Raw genomic sequence first — 18,141 nt, forward strand, 5'->3', positions numbered from 1 at the left:
GTTTTGACTAGTCGTAACTTAGTTACAGACATCTCTAACTGTCATTGTCACTAGTCAAAACTGAATGCAGATATCGCTAACTGTTTTTGTGACTAGTCAAAATGTAATATTCACTAGGGATTGCCATACACGATCCAAAATAAATTGGGAACCTCTGCTGTAACGTGTTGGAAACACGTGTGATTTAGCTGGTCGAACACAGGGGGCAGTGTTTGACCGGAGCTGTACAACAGGAGGAAGAAGAAGAGCGGTCGGCCTTCTTCCTTTGGAAGCTTTGTTTTTTTTTTTTTTTTTTTTTTTTTAAATTAACAATTAGAAACATCACATTATTAATTGTGTACTATTAAAATATTTTAAAAACGTCGTGTGGTCGGTTTACATTCAAATGTCCCAGCAGCTCTCTCGTCAGGATTGCGAGTGAAGGAAGTGACGTAGTCTATGCGCATGCGTTGTAAATTGAAATTAGCTGAAGATCAGGCCCGTGGAAGCCACTGACAGTTGGTCGTGGAGCAGCTTTTCTGGACACCCCTCAGTGTGCTCGTCTGTCAGGTGCAGTGGTAACTTTACATACTACTTTGTACACTTCTTTTTGTCAACTTAAGCTATTTAGACTTGCAGTGAGGGGATTGGACCACCAAATATGAAAGTCGGAGTAACTTGGGTGTGTTGTTTGTGTTTTCACCACCTCCTATGGGTACTAGCTTTGAAAATACAAGGTTTGTAGCTCTAAATACGGCAACTGTATGCGTTTCTATTGAACCCCTAACAGCTGTAAGGTGAGCGCCTTTATGTAGGTCGTCACTGTGTTAACGTCGTCACCAATATGAAAACTTTTCTAATGTTCTTCATGTGTGAAAAGTGCAGCATTTAAATGTAACGGTGCTTTTCTGAGCGCAGACACAGCCGGCAGTGACAGAACATCATTATTTACAGATGGAATTAAATGAAATAAACTCAGAAATGTAATGTGAAATATATAAATGGATAGCCTACAACAGTGTCCTCAAATGTTGCTGAAAGATTGTTTTCCAGTTCATTAGCCTAAGCCCTGTTTCAAGAAGCTGGACTAATGAAAGCTTGGCTATGTTCAGGCTAAGATAATGACAATACTGATCAGACAATCAGTTTTTCTCAAGCAGAAAAAGTGACACAATCATGTTTTCTGCACTCTACTTATGATGGCTTTTGTAGTTCAGCCTGTATGTTTTCCTCAGGCTTTGATTGATTGATTGAATTAATATCAGTTGTTTTTAAATCCAGAGTCCAGGGATGGTTTCACAAAACCTGGCTAATGGATTAAAAGTGGAATAGCATAAAATTAAATAAAGATGTTATGTATTTAATATTTTAACCTTTACTTCTCCCGACCGTAGTTTGAACTTCTATCACTATTATATTTGAACTATTCTAGTTTTCTGGAATGATCTGAACAAAACATATTATGTAAGAAAAACTAATACTATCGAATTTAGAGATACTTAACGGTGAGATTCAAAATGAGGATTTTTCCTACTGTTCATGTTTTTGTCCATTTTTAATAAATCACACTGCTGTTTGGTGATTGGCTTTACTTTACATTTACTAAAAAAAATTTGATTGTATATAAAAACACTGAAATATTTTCTAGGATTAGGGCAGGGGGGCTATAAATGAATTACTTTCAATAATTCGCCGCACTTGTCAGAAACACACATGGAGCAGTGTCTGATCATTTCTTTAGTCACAGCATTTTTGTACAAATATTTAATCATGATTTTCATTTTCTTTGTGTATGTGATTTGGAAGCAGCATTGGTTATAACCAAACAAGTGTTCACTGATTGGTTAAAGCAAACCGTTTTAGACATTTTTAATGTCTCTTTTTTTTTTTTGGAACACTTTTATGCTGCACTGCAGGCAGTTACTGGACCTCAAATAAACGCCACTAATAATCAAACTTTTGAGTGATTTGTCATTAGCACGCGTCCAAACAAATTACACCAACCGCAAGCAAGTGCCCAGTTAGACTGGCAAAAATATTCTTTACACTCAACTTTGCCTTTTTACAATGTTTAAAAGGTGGAAATGACAATAAACTTAAACGTATCTATTGTTTCTGCTCTCTCTCCCCTCTCCCTCTGCTTTTTAAATGTGTTTTGCATTACTTGGCCTTACTGCTGGCCTGTTGTTATAAATAGGGGTGTCCCTATCCGATATTGATATTGGATATCGGTTCAATATCAGCCAGAAAACTTACAGTTAAAAAATAATTGAAGTGAGCTTGAATTATTGACTATTGTTGTCTGTTTGAGTAACATCACTTGATCAAGCCTTTTCTAACATTCCACACTACAAAATAAGTAAAATAAGTATGTATGATTTGTATCGGATCAATATCTATAATGGCCAATACTCAATGCTGCAATATCGGTATTGTATCGGAAGTTAAAAAGTTGTATCGGGACATCCCTAGTTATAAAGGCTATTAAAAATCTCTTTGCTGAACTTTTTTCTCAAGATGCATTAATTATACATATTAGATAAATTATACATTCAGCTGCTCATTCATTCATTTACATTTTCAGCATTTTTTCTTATTATTGTTGCTCTTGTTCTTGGTGAGACTTGGTAAAACTTTCCAACGTTGTAGTCATGCCAGCTTACTGTGGATTACAAAGATGTCAGTAACACGATCATTTCCAGGCAATGGGTTTTAAATCTGTAATTTGGTTTTCACAGCAGCATGAGTGTGCGAGACATCAGTGAGAACATGAAGCTGGCTCGTGAATACGCCTTGCTGGGTAACTACAGCTCAGCCAGTGTTCTTTACCATGGATTGCTTGAACAAATCAAGAAATATGTATACGATGTCGGAGACGGCAATTTCCAGCAGAGATGGCAACAGGTAAATACAGTCTAATCATTCTTTTTGTTCTAGAATGAGTCTTGGCTCCTCCATGTTTAGGTTTGTTTTTGTTTTGTTTTTTTTTTACAGTTGTGGCAAGAAATTAGTGAAGAGAACCGACAAGTCTTGGACCTCATGTCGACTTTAGAGAATGCTCAGCAGGACAGGACAAACACTAAATCGACTTACCATGATGACTATGAATCGAGGCCTGTGCATGTGGAACAGAGGTGCTGCATTAAGATCACTCATTCATTTATTGCAGTGTTTTTCATCCACACGTTTGCTGTTAAAGATCGTCATGTATGACGAAACAGCCAATTATTTTTGGAAGAAACGTTATCACTGCCTTTACTTTCTGTTGGAAGATTGACTAAACGTGTTAAACCATGCCATAAAAACAGTCAGTGTGCAATGTGATACTTTTGTTAAAGAGTAACTGTTGCCAATTTTAAATGAAAGCTATATCCAAAGATCTAATATTATACTAAAGGTTTATTTGGGTAAGTTTATTTAAAGGTTCTATATCATGCCATTTTTCACCCATCTCCTTTTGTTCTAAGAACCCCAACAACATAGTATTTGAGTTGTTTTTTTTGTTTTTTTTATCTGAAAAATGACTTTCTGAGCAGTTCTAAAAACGGGCTGTTTTGAACCCTGCTTATGATGCATATTCATGAGTAGGCGTGTCTCTAGACGCAGACTTCATGCCTCGCTCTAGCAAGGGAGATCAGTGATCACCAAAGTGATGTTCTGTTTGATATCCACTAGGGATCGACCGATATGGATTTTTTACGGCCGATACTGATTTTTTTTTTTTTTTTTTTATCAGCCGCAGCCGATGACCGATACAAACTGCCAATTTTCTTGAACCGGTATTTGGAGCCGATTCTTTTGCTCTCTCAATTTACATTATAAAAATTACACAATGATGATAACAAATGCTACAAAAAAAAAAAAAAAAAAACTGTCTAGCTGCTCCTCAGTACTCTCGTACCTGTCCCCCATGTGATATCTTATTGTCCTTCATGTTTCTTGGTTGGGATGTAACTGAAACTGAATTTCCCCTCGGGGACTAATAAAGTATAATCAATCAATCAAGTCTCAATTTTAAAAAAGGAACATTTATTGAAATTAACAAAGGTGAGGTAGAACGACACCAAGTTAAAAAAAAAAAACAGGTGATGTAGAACAAGTAAAAAATACAGTGAGACATTTCATGAAATATTTTGAAAGAGGACTGTTCGTCCTTGTCCTGAAAATAGCTTTGACAAATGGCCTGACTGAAAATATACTTTATTAACAGGATTATTGAGTATAAAGATGTATAATTATAGTATTAAACACAAAAAGAAACCATGAATAATAGTCTATTCCAACACAACCCCAGAACATAAATTAGCAGAGGAAAATAACGTGATGTCAGATGTGCATTAAGCAACAAACTGTTCAAGTTGTTCTTGTTAATGTAATTTAGAACCACAAGTATTCAAACAAGTAGTAAACTGCTTCTCAAAGTTTTAAAAACTTTTTCTCAGCACGGAGAGGGAGAGAAACACACACGCCAAACCTCCAACCAGCTGATCGTTAAATACGACAGCGACAAAAACACGAGGAACCACGGAACAACGCTAAGTTCAGTAGTTAAAAGATGCTTTGAAAGTTGTTTGTTTTGTCCAAAGCGTTGTTGCATTGTGTCACAAAACCAGTCAGATCAAGTCAAAGGCGATATGAGGCGATATAACGGGTACTAAAAATGGAACGGCTCAGCTCATGGAAAAATTGCTTGCATGGTTTGTAAGGGTTGTCACTTGTACTCTACTAGTGGCTGCAGTTGGATATAGTTGCATTTGGTACTTACACCGGCAGCAGTCACTTTGTGGAGGTGGCAGTTCAGACTTCAGTGACGTCGTTTTTCAGAATAGGGCAGAGCAGAAGGATTAGTGAGAATTTCTCAGAGATGCAAGAAGGAAGCCCAATAATATTTTGGGGTTGTTTTTGATAAGGAATTTATATTGAAACAAGGTTAAAAGCTCAAAAAAGTAGATTTAGCACGATATAGGCCATTTAAAAGTCCCTGTACAACAGCCAGGCGCAGAAAAAAACATGGTCCTCAGGGACGCACGGTGGCTGCTATTTTACTCAAGTCAGACACTTGTAGTGATGTCTAAAGTAGCCTCAACTCACATCCTTGTGATTCGTCGTAAAAAATAACAATATTAAAAGAAAATGTGGAGAAACGCACAACAAAAACCTAAATAAAGCGAGAAATCAGAGGCCCATGCTACGTAGCTGGGATATCTCCCATAGTTGGGTTGAGTTAACCAGACTTTCGTAAACCCTTATCAGATAGACTGTGAAGCTGGTTATCAACAGGTTAATTTAACCCAGGGGTTTTCAATCCGGATCGGTGTGCGTTCACAAAAAAAGGGTGAAGTTTGCAGCATGTGACAAATTGTAAACATGGAGAAACCATGCAGAACAACCTACGTTACAATGGAGGAAAGGACAATTATTCTTAGAAGTTAAAATCTGTAATTCAGCCCAAAAGCAAAACGGTTGCACAGCAAAAACCAGGAGGGAAGGAATACTGGAAGAGAATTGCCAACTCTGTACATGAGTAAATTAGTGAGATAATGCGATAAAACCGAGGAAACTCCAAATGCCTTACAGTATTTGGTTCTCAGCTTGCATAGATACATCAATGAATGGATGAAAGAATTGTCTCATTCCAGGTAGGATTAAGACACAAACATATTTAAACACATTTTACTTTGTATTCAAGACTAATACAGGTACCCTTTTATTTTAGGATGATATTGTGTGATGTAATTCTGTGTTCACGGTCCAACTTCATAGATCTGATGAACAGTGTTTTGGTAAAGTTGAGATTCAAGAGGTGCTTTTTGTTTACAGACACTTACCCTGTCCTGTGAGGCAGCCATCTAACCCTTCCAAAGAAAGTAAACCTGTTAACAACCGACTGAGTGGTGCTGTGAGGGCACACCCGAGACATCCGCCCCGAGCATCCAACGGGGACAGAAGCAAAGCCAAGGGTAAAGACAAGAAAGAGGCAAAGGATGCGGTGGGAAAAGTAAAGGATGATAAGGTAAACAGCATGCTGGTAGTTTAGGTACAATCCTTTTCTTATGAGTTATACAAGCTGTCTGCTGCTGGTACTTTCTCATAAAAGCATTTTATATACTATGTTGTCTATAGTAATTCAAGAGAAATAGTTTTCCTTGAACAATTAAAAAGCCTATTATCTTATTTTTCATGTGATTTGGTGAGCTGGTACGACTTTCATAAATCAGTCATCTGTCATTGGCAATTAAAGTCGTATAAAAGCGTAACAAAATAAGAAAATATTTTCATCTGTTATGATGTACAGATATGGTTCATTTTGTTTAACCTAGATCTTATGTTCCCAATTTGGGGTACGGGTACCCCCAGGGGTACACAAATTGTCATAGGGGTACTAGTACTAATGCTCGGTTAATGCTAGCTAATGCTAAAGATAGTTAATGTTAATATTAGGTTAATGCTAGCAAATGTTATTGCTCACAATGCTAATGTTATGCTATGTTAATGCTAATTTTAACTAATGCTAGCTATTGCTAATGCTAGCTAATGCTCAGTATTGCTAGGATAATGCTAATGGTAATGCTAGGAAAATGCCAATGCTAGGCTAATGCTAATGCAGTGTTCAATGACGTGGACCAGCACTTGCATCCTTACTTGCATTTTCTTCAGAAAATGCTGTAGGAGGATGAGTTATTAATAATGGGTTATATAAATAAGATTATTAATTATGATTAATATTACTTCAACTTTTGCGGTGTGCCACTCCTGTTAACAGAAGAATTATGTCTAAGTTTTTAGACTAAACCATCAATGTGAAACCAGGGAAAAGTGAATTTGAACAGCAACATCTACACCATAATCACAGCTTTAATGAATCAGAGGAATCAAATATTATGTTTAACCTTTTATTCAAACTTCAACAATTAACACAGTCAAAATATCAGTTGCAATAAGATAATTAAATCATGATAAAATTCATTTCTAGGCTAATAAAAGTGAGGATTATATGTAATAAAGTGAAATCACTATTCTAGGAGAATGCTAGTCTACTAAATATTGAATAAAAATGCAGGATACATATTCGAATAATAAGATCATAAAATCATAAAGAGAGCTCATAAAACCAAGAGGGTAAGACAGACAGGGGAGAACGAAAAAACATGAATGAGATGAACTGTGTGGAACATGTGAGTGTATGTACATAAGTGTGCAGTTATGGAAGTATGGATGTGAGCTCATAAAACCAAGAGGGGAAGACAGACAGGGGAGAACGAAAAAACATGATTGAGATGAACTGTGTGGAACATGTGAGTGTATGTAAGTGTGCAGTTATGGAAGTATGGATGTGAGCTATAGTGGATCAAGATTGCTGATCAGAGTCTGTTCAGGTACCTTGAAGAGGATGTCAGGGTTGGACCTGGAGGTGCCGGGTTGAAGAAATGCAGCGGGACGTGCCACCGTTGAGTTGTGTTGCGTTTCAACAGAGTATAGCCCTTCAGCCGATCCAGGCGGTTCTGGCCTTCGCAGCTTGGTTAGAGAATGACTCGTGGCTTACCCTAATGGGTTGCGGGCCGGGCTACTTTTGGCTGTTACGCACGTCACTAGATGCTGGATTCGTCCGAACCAAGCAGCTGTTGATTCCAAAAATCTGTTTTAACTAAAAATAAAATGAAAAGGTGGGGAAGGGAAACGCGTTGAGCATGAAACGCCAGCGTCCCAAAACTGAAATTTTGGGCGGTTGTCTTCCTTTTAAAAGGTTATCTTTGAGACTCGCCTCCTAAGAAGGAAGCTTCGATGATTGGTTTAAAGTTGTAAGCATCTCAGCTGGCTGGCTTTGGGTGTGTCTGGGGCGTGTGTTTATGTGAGACAAAGACAAACAGGAGGGATGATTCCTAGATTTGCACATAAACCATAATAATGAGTTCAGCATATTCAAATAATTTTTTCGACATCATATCTTGAGAAATCATGTATTACGAAAGAGTTTGATACCAAACACGACTGGAAAATTACGTAGTGTTACTTTAGGAACCGGTTAATGAATTTTATTTGTAGTTACTCGTAAACATAAATGTCAAAAATCATGTTATGCCTCTTCTTTACTATATGGTTGCAGTAGATACCTTAAACAACTTTTGGAATGTTTTCTGGTGTTTTAAGCACTTTTTAAATGATAAAACATTTAAAATAGCATTCTGTGGGTATAAAATTATCTGAAAAGAGTGGAATAGGACAGACAATATTTGCAATTTAAATTTCTGCAGAAAACATTCCAATAATGTTTTCATTTGTAACTCTTCAAACATAATACATTTTCCTTGTTCTCACTTCTTCATGGGACACATCTCAGAGAAGGCCTGGGCAGTGTCCTTGTGACAGCTCACCACAGGGGTCAGTGGAACAGTTCTGTGATCTTACAGCATCCCAAAGATCTGTTTGTAAAGGAGGGAGAAGACGGATGTTCTTCCCCCGTGTGGAGTCGTAAAGAGAGTTCGTACTGAACACTTCAAAGTGGGCCAGTCTTTTCGGTTATGTTATTGGGTTCAAAGGCTGCATAGTGGGGGTTAGCTATGCACATCAAAGTTGCTGGGGCAGTTATGTTGTACACAGTTTGTGATAAAGAAACGGGCTCCTTGGTTAATACCTGTTAGTAAGAGGGTCTTTAAGCTTGATGTGGTTTGGTTCCCTACAATGCTAATATTCTAGCTATATGTTATTCCTCAACAGGATAGGTAAAATACAGAGACAAATTTCACTGTAAGGCTATATTGTATGACTTTACATTATCATGTTTTTTTAAGGAATAGGAGGTAAATGGCTTCAGGTTAAATGTCTGAAGGGTTACGGGACTATGAAAAGTTTGGGAACCCTTGACCTAGATGATGTATGTTAGTTTTTCTAGGTTGATACATGCAGAAAGCTCACAATCACAATGTAGGAGCCTCCATCTTATTCCAAAATATTAGTACTCGATTCTGTTTTGATGTTTGCAGAAAGTTTCAACGGCACACAGCTCAGCATTTTAGGGAAGTTTAGCGTTAATATCTCTGATGACTAAACCAGGGACATGTCTTCCAGTGGGTGTTCTGATTTTACAGATTGTGAAAGTGTGGCTTCTATGTTTTACAATAATCTCATAAATATGGAAATCAAAAAATATTTTAAGAAGATATAGACTTCTGAATGTTGTCACTATCTAAAGTAGTTTAGTGAGAAATCAGGCCTGATAATTTCTAAGGAATTGCAATGTATTAATGAATCTCTTACTAACCCAATCTAAAGTGAAGTCAATGCTGCGATAGCTTCTGATCTTTTACTGATCTGTTGCTCCTTCACTGCGACTCCAAAGCATTCTTTATCTTTAGCATAAACATAAACATAAACAGTGATGCACTAAACAGACACTGTATTGATCTTAATGCTTTTGGCCTCATCTTCTTTCAACGATTAAAAACAGTTTCCTGATGTTGTATTTGTCAGAATAGCTGCATAATTTGGTATGTGTTTAACTCCAGTATATGCAGCTGATTGATAAACGTGTAAATGGCAACAAAGATGACCGTTTTATAACCTCCTTAACTGTTATTTGAAGCACAGAGCAGTTGTTTGAAGAAAAAAAGAAGCTGAAGGTTTTTCTTAGTTTTTGTCAGGCAGACATATCACAGATAATATATCCTAATTTTAAAATTTCTGAATTTTTGAAGATTCTCATATGCAATCAAGTATTTAACACAAACATCTAGAATATTATTTTAACGTACGGTGATGTGTACATCTTGTTAATGAGGGTATACGTACCTTATTGAATCATTTGGGTTTTTTTCAACTGGCACTCCAATCCAACTCTTCAATGTCTTCCTGCATACCTTTTTCCCCAAAAAATATTATTTTCTGATATTCATTCTTTGCTATGTGCAAACAAGAATACTTATTTAGAAACCTGTGTATAACTCATAATTGAATTTTTATTTATATTTTAACTTTCAGAATAAAGCCGACGTTCAAGAGAAAGAAGTCAAAAAGTTTGATGGATCAGGATATGACAAAGACCTTGTGGAAGCTCTGGAGAGAGATATTATGTCTCGGAATCCAAATGTGAAGTGGTAGGTGTTTCTGGGAAAGATCTGCATTCTACACATTGAAGGACTAACATGATCACGACTTTTGCAATGTGTGCTATTTGGTCTTCATGTGATGGGTAGTTAACATATAGCTGGTTTATGGGCTGTTGATCATATCACCAAAGCATCCATTTTTATGATTTTGCTCAGTTGGAAAACACAGTTTGATCAATTTAAATGTACAGTATGTTACAGTACCTGATCTATAATACCATAAAATATTGTAAGGCAGAGATGGGCAACTTTACAGCAGGGGCCACAAAAATGTGATTGTCTGATCTGTCAATGATATATATCAACATTTATGTTAGCATTTAGAATAATGATCAATCTGATCATTAATACAGGTGTATTGCGTATTTTTGTTGTCATTTTATATATGTGCATTTGTTGTTCTTTTTTTTTTCTGTAAATGTGTGGGTTTTTTTTTTTGTATTTTTGCACTTTTGTGTATTTTCTGTCATTTCATGGGTTCTTTTGGGTTATTTTGTGCATTTGCTTTGGCTGCCGCACACATTTAAACTAAGGCCCCTGAGCCACTAGTTGCCCACATTTGTTTATTAGAGATTTTTATGCAGTAGTTTGCTTGATAAAGTGTTAAATCTTGGACAATATGTTGAAATGACTATTTTCTCCTAAAAAGAAGTCAGAATTTATTGGTCTAGTTCACTTGAAGTCATAGTGGCACTGTCTATGCCCCTTGAATTAAAGTTAGCTTCTGCCATATGCTTTGGTGTTTAGCATGTTTTAAAGATGCCAACAGAAGAGTGTTTGTATTTTTTATTTTATGGCAAGTAATGCACATTTTTAATCAATATCAAAGCACCTACCTTTTGAAAACAGCATCTGTTTAATGTTCCCTTTGTAGGGACGACATTGCTGATTTGGAGGAAGCCAAAAAACTCCTGAAGGAGGCGGTGGTGCTGCCAATGTGGATGCCTGCTTTTTTTAAAGGCATACGCAGGCCGTGGAAGGTGAGGATTCAATTCTCCTGCCATATGCACGACTGATTCATTAATGAAAACCTCCTCCTGTGTAGGGAGTGCTCATGGTGGGACCTCCAGGAACAGGGAAAACACTTTTGGCCAAAGCAGTTGCCACTGAGTGCAGAACCACATTTTTCAATGTGTCCTCATCTACACTCACCTCCAAGTATAGAGGAGAGTCTGAGAAACTTGTGCGACTTCTCTTTGAGATGGTAAGCTGAGCCTGACTGGCCAAATGGTTAGATCAGGCAGCTATATAGATTATGATACAATTCACACCTTAAAGGCTTTGAAGAAAGCTCTAACCCCATTAATGATGATACAGCAAGTCCAAATGTACCCAATTTTTGGGAAAAACATGAAATTCAAAATCTGGATCCAATCACGATGAAGCTCTTTGGGGTAAAATTTCATAAAAATCAGTTAATTACAAACATTAATGATGAAATTTTAAAAATATGTATCTCTGAGAGTTGGATATTTTTTTGATTTTTCAAACTGATCCAGAATGAATAGATTGATCTGGATTCCCTCCAAAGTTTAATGGAATCTTCCATTCCATAAATAATAATAATAATGCATTGGATTTTATTTAGCACTTTATCATAGACACTCAAAGTTGCTTTACAGAATTAAGGCATTATTCTTTCACTCCACACTTAATGGTGGTAAACTACTATTGTAGCCACAGCTGCCCTGGGGCAGACTGTCGGAAGCGGGGCTGCCGGAGTGCGCCATCGGCCCCGCCGACCACCATCAACACTCACTCACACACTACATTCATACTAGGCAATGTAGGTGAAGTGTCTTGCCTAAGGACACAATGACAGATCCCACTAGAGCGACTGTCCCCCACTATGGCACCTGGAATTCTCAGTGGTCTCCCATCCAACTACTAACCAGGGCCAAGACCTGCTTAGCTTCAGAGATCTAACGAGATCGGGCAATGATGACATACAAAGTCTGTCTTTGGTTAAAATTTGATATTTTTGGTAATATTCTGGTAAGTTCAAGTAATCTTGTTAACAGACAAATAAATAAACTCCTGGGGAAATATCATGAACTCTGCATACTAGTAAAATTGCAATGATTAATTGGACTGGATGAGAGACTGATTTCATTGACTGTTCATGCTTTATTTCCCCTGTTGCTCTGTTTAGCATAAGCCAAGATAAAGATATTGAAGATTACTGACAGATTTCAAAAGATGCCAGTACTGGCAAAAACTCTGCCAAAGTGACATTTCACATGTTTTCACCTACTAAAAGTTGTGACAAAACAATGGCGGATGTTGATATTGTGGCTTCAACGGAAATGTGAACCAGTAAAACAAACAGGAGAGAAACCAAAACTAAAAGACTAATTCAAAATGGTTTCTTCATCAGAGCCATCATTGCATTCTTCTACGGGACTCCAAATCCCAAAAACAAAGTTCAAGTCACGTGACCATTTTCAACTACCTGTTTATTATTGGTGGAGCCAAAACAAACTTTCGAGCAGCAATTTCTACCTTCTACATTTGTTTATGATTAAGTCCATATCAGATGATTCATGAGAACAACTATTGAATGACATACAGGTAAATGTTTAAAAATACGAGTTAAGCAGCTTTAGATTCTTTGCTGACAGTTCACATTTTTTCCTCGACTTCCTGTATGTTCCTCACCATTCAAGAAAAAAGATATCAAGACATTATAACCTGAGCTGTTTCATTCATTAAGCAACATATCTCACAAGTTTTTTAACAGCTCTGCATATCCCAGATAGGAGATGCCATTCAGAGAGTCAAAGGAAGGTCAGCAAAATAGCTTATCTATTTCTTCCCTTTCACAATTATTCATTATATTTACAGTAGAAAATGCTAGATTCAAGCAAAATGCTTCCATATTCGTTTTCTTTTTGTTGTTTGTTTGTTTGTCTGATTAAACTGCAGTTTTTTCTACAGGCACGTTTTTATGCTCCCACCACAATCTTCATTGATGAAATTGACTCAGTGTGCAGTCGCAGAGGAACTTCAGAGGAGCATGAAGCTAGCAGGAGAGTCAAGGCAGAGCTCCTCATACAAATGGATGGTAAAGCGCCCCTGCTTGGCACATTTACAATTACTGTATTTATTATGACATTAACTTTTTCACAGAAGAAATAATGCTAAAAATCAATGTCAATATGGAAAGGAAGTTAAGTTTCAGTGTATTCTTAGAGATAAATCAATATTCTAAGTCCATTTTCAGTTGACAATCGTTTTTTAAGAAACTGTAGGAATCATAAAAGAAACATTAATATTGCTATGTGTTAACTTTTAATTGGGTCATTTAGCATCATGACCTGCCCCTAAAACACTATACACTCACTTACCTGTTGTAGTAAGTCTGTTCCCTGCAGTCAACTTGGTAGCTTATGTATGATTAATCACGTGACACACCTACAGAGTCCCTCCCTGACTCACCTCTCCCCTGATCCCCTCTGCCTGCTAACACATATCACACAGGTACTGCAAAATAACAATGATTTAAATACATTAGATTAGGGCTGCACAATTATCACCAAAATGATGATCAATATTGTAATTACGATTATAATCACAATTATTTATCATATTAGGCAAAAAAATCTGTTTTTATTGCAATACTTTTAAACAAACAATATGTGTACAGTTTACAGTGCAATATTAAGCTTTAAAATGTAATTATAATTTTAAAAAAAATTATAATTTAACAAATGCTAACTGAATAAATACACTATTACAGAGTGCAGAGCCCGTATTTTAAATGTAAATATTGCTAATGATCAGGTTAATTTAATTGTGCAACCAAAATTGTGATCATGATTAAAAGTTGATGAATTGTGCAGCCCTACATTAGATACTAATTATAGTATATAAATTAATTATTTCTACATTTTTCCTTTTTAATGTATTAATAAGAATATCACACATTTGAATTATAAATATTGTGAAAAGGTATAGATGAAGAAAACTTAAGTCTGTGACAATAACGTTTTTTTTGTGCCTCACTTCCTCACAGGTGAGATTGATGAATGAACAAAGTCAGGATACTCAAGAAAATTTAAAAAAGTTTTTTTTTTTTTTTTTCTTTAACAAATTCTTAAAACTTGTAGGAAGTGACAAAGTAATCCAGTTTTGTTTGGAAATGCAAATAGGAACAGGATTACATTAACGCTAAGATTGTATATTTATGTTTTAATTAGATCCACCACACAAAATTACAATACCTATCATTTCTCTCCTAGTCTAAATATAAACACTCACATAAAAATGAGCTTGTGGAGGTTGAAGCCCAGCTATTACATATACATTTTTTTATTGGCTGAGAATGGAGTTTTGTGGCATTTGACATCACTGTTGGCCCCGCCCCTCATTTAAAAACTATCACCTGCAATCTGGTTAGTAGGTTAAGTTGAGAGAATTGTGAATATAGAGCTATAGTGAGCATTGAGTAGCTAGCTAGTTAGCATAGCATAGATTGTTCTTTGGACATTGTATAATATAGACTGGGCGTGTCTTAACTGCTCCAGGTCTCCGCCACTAATGAAGGCATTATTTGAATTTCCAGCCTCGACGCACGTTGGCCTAAACGTCAAAGTTTAGTTACTCTGTAAGTAGATCAGACTGATTTGTGCCGATAAATCCCTCTCAGCAGCTAAGGAAATACATCATCCAAAGTATTTAAGCACACAGGTAACTTTGCACTTTTTTTTTTTTTTTTTTAGCTCTTAGTAAATCAGGCTCTAAATGTTGTCAAAAGCACCAATAGCTCCTGTGAAGACTCATATTCTCCTTTGATATATCTGGATTTTGCCCTTGAAAAGTGTGAACATGAGGCCTTAGATTATTTTAAATGTGTGTTTCCAACAGGAAAGCCACATTTAGCCTCCAAACCAGCATTTAACATAATGATGAATGTCAGACATAGACTTGTAAGAGTGACTTTGATCATCTTTTGTGTTGAGAGATGAAGAAAGGCTTGTGATTGGTCACATATTGTGTTGTTGTGGCTCGTGCTCAGGTGTCGGTGGAGCTTCTGACAATGACGACCCGTCAAAGATGGTGATGGTACTTGCTGCCACCAACTTTCCATGGGACATCGATGAAGCACTGAGAAGACGACTGGAGAAAAGGATTTACATTCCGCTACCTTCAAGTACGCTCATGTGCTTTTCTCCACAACGTTTAGAAAGAGCCAATACTGTCTTTGATATATTTTTTGATCGCTGGATGATGAGGATCCATGTTCTTGTGTCTTCATTCTCTTCTTGCAGCTAAGGGGAGGGTGGAGCTTCTCAAGATCAACCTGAAGGAACTGGAGCTCGCCAGTGATGTGGACATGGACAAAATCGCAGAGCAGATCGAAGGCTACTCAGGAGCTGACATCACCAACGTGTGCAGGTCGGAGCATTCTTCTTCTTTTCATCTTGTGGTATTTGGTGGCTAGTTTTGGAATCGGGTAGAGAGTATTTTTTTATTCATCCGGCAGTGGAGAAATGTACTGACACGACAGACAGCTCAATAAAAAAGACAACAGAAGGCAATACACAGGAAAACCTGGCAAGAAACCTGAAAAATAGTGCAATGAAGATAAAATTAAACAAACAATACAATAGTAGAAGCTATACATAAATAGAAAAAATAAAGGATACAGATGTACTTATTAACAGGCGGGGGTAAGGAGATATATTTACAGACAGTACAGCGGTGTTACATTGTGGGTGTTTGAGTCTACCACTGAAGGAGCTGCTCAGACCCTCCACAGTCTGATGCAGGAGGTGAGAAGTGTCGTCCATGATGGATGTTGGGATCACATGCTCACGTCCTGATTTCAGGATTCAAACTCACAAATCCACCTCCTCAAACTTTAGGCTTTCACTGACCCCTGGATGACCCCATTTTAAGGTTATCATCTGATCACAATAACAAGAAAAGTCCCACCATTTCATTTGATCTGTAGCATTTATTTTAATCAACAGCAGTAACTGACATTTTCTTAAATTTCTTAAAGATGAAAATTGCGACACATAAGTTTGTTTTGATCTCCAGTGTAAACACTCTCTTAGTGACATTGTTGGAAAGATTTTGCGCATTGCATTGTGGGATGTGGAGTCCGGTAAACAGATGCATAGAAGTGGTTTTACTTCATTCTTATTGTGATTTTCTTTGTGTTTGCCCAACATATTTCTGGAAGTTGTGGCTAAACGATGACCGATGGTTATTTTAGGGATGACATCTGAATCCATCTGAAATTGAATATCTAACTGCGTGAGATGATATCACGGGGAACACCGAGAACTAGAACAAAAATAATGTCAAACCAATCACTGTTCTCCTTGTCTGGCCAAGAAACACGAGGAAATCACAGTAAAAACACTTCTATGCATCTGTCTACAGGACTCCAAATGCAATGTTAATAAACCAATTGTTTACAGTGGAGATCAAAACAAACTTTTGAGTGGCAATTTCACATTTTTACATCCCTATTTTTTGAGCAAATGATCTTAGATTTATTGATCAATGAGGCTACACTTGATCTTTATTTCATACATTATCATCCTGGGCAGCTGTAACCTTAACCATTTAGAATGTTTTACAATTGATTGAAATAAAATATAAATATAAAATACATTAAAATAACCTCAATTATTCCAATAAAAACTGCTTGATAGAAGTGCTGGAGCGGAGTCTGATATTAGGATTCCATTCCAGAGATTTTAGATTCAGAGAGAGTTGGTCACTGTTTTTCTGTTACTCTTTGATTTGCTTTTGGTCCAGGTCTGCATTCTCATTACATGTTTATACTACATAACATACTGTATTCAATTAACTAAATGGTTTTCTTTGTTGATGTAGGGATGCCTCTCTGATGGCAATGAGGCGAAGAATTGAGGGCCTCACTCCAGAAGAGATCCGTAACATCCCCCGCGATGAGATGCACATGCCCACCACCATGGACGACTTTGAGTCGGCTCTAAAGAAAGTTTCCAAATCTGTTTCTGCCTCGGATCTGGAGAAGTATGAAAAATGGATTGAAGAGTTTGGTTCCTGCTGAAAAAACACTTACCGTATTGTTTTAAATGGTAGCAATGGAGACTGAGTTCTGCTGTTGCCACATGTTAGGCTGGGGTTAAGGATTTGATGGTGATTGGTTGAATATTTAAGTGCACTTAAAAGAGATGCTCCACTGTTATTTAAACATTTCAATTCATTTCAAATTATGTGTTTGTGATTTCCTTCTACATGTAGAGACGTGTTGATGCCTTCAGCTTTATAGTTTTTGGAGCTCTCTAAAGTCAAACTTGATCTAATCTGAGATTGTGTGATTCTTCAGCACTTTGGGGGAATAAATGTGATTTAAAATGACTAATATTACATAAATAAATGTTATACTTAAATTAAAAGCAGCGTCCCTGTTTTAATGGAATGTCCGACACAAATGTAACCAGGATTTTTTGTTTTTGTCTGTTTTTCCTCATATTTTCTGTGATGATTATCAAACGATTGTTTAAATCATGACGGAAACTACACAAATCAGCCTGATCCAAAGTTGACATTTCTTCCTCAATCTTTTTGGCAAAAAGTGTTTGAAGTTCCTGTAAAATTTTGGCCTTTTTTTCATTAACGGCACGTTAAAGATCTCCCCAAAGTGGCTCAATTAAATTTAGCTCAGGAGACTCAGAGCAACAGCAGAACGTTCCCTTGTTCTGCTGTAGCCTACGACAGATTCTGATTAATGTAAATTAGCTTACTGCTAATTTAGATGCACAAACCTTACTTTACTTCTTTTTTTTTTACGGTGTTGGTGAGTGCTCATTGTCCTTTTAAAGAATAAGTAAATTCTGAGGTTTTGGCTTGCGTGCATCAAGGCTGGAAATTTAAAAAAAATGCCTTGGTTGTGGGCGGGGCTCCTGGAGCAGTGAAGACACACCCGGTCTATACTATAAAATCTCCAAAGAACAATCTATGCTATGCTAACTAACTACTGATATGGCAAAATTAATATCATATTCATTATTAATGTATATTAATAATTTTTATTCCTGCTTATAAGTGATTCTTC

At 36.8% G+C, this 18,141-nt stretch overlaps 1 protein-coding gene across 3 annotated transcripts; it reads left to right on the top strand.

Annotated features, from left to right (window-relative positions):
- Positions 1-431: 431 nt before the first annotated feature.
- katna1 (katanin p60 (ATPase containing) subunit A 1) lies at positions 432-17,482 on the top strand. 3 transcript variants are annotated; one of them, XM_028440036.1, is made up of 11 exons: positions 432-549; positions 2,718-2,883; positions 2,974-3,113; positions 5,800-5,992; positions 9,955-10,070; positions 10,957-11,062; positions 11,128-11,286; positions 13,020-13,146; positions 15,100-15,234; positions 15,353-15,479; positions 16,935-17,482. In XM_028440036.1, exons 2-11 carry the CDS (start codon positions 2,722-2,724, stop codon positions 17,131-17,133), a joined length of 1,464 nt encoding a protein of 487 aa, XP_028295837.1. In that variant the 5' UTR covers positions 432-549; positions 2,718-2,721; the 3' UTR covers positions 17,134-17,482. The 3 variants fall into 3 exon arrangements, with proteins under 3 accessions (XP_028295837.1, XP_028295838.1, XP_028295839.1); XM_028440037.1 differs by having other exon boundaries at positions 444-549; positions 2,721-2,883; XM_028440038.1 differs by having other exon boundaries at positions 461-557.
- Positions 17,483-18,141: the final 659 nt, after the last annotated feature.

The sequence above is a fragment of the Gouania willdenowi genome, chromosome 24 (assembly GCF_900634775.1).
Source record: "Gouania willdenowi chromosome 24, fGouWil2.1, whole genome shotgun sequence".
NCBI classification, from domain to species: domain Eukaryota; kingdom Metazoa; phylum Chordata; class Actinopteri; order Blenniiformes; family Gobiesocidae; genus Gouania; species Gouania willdenowi.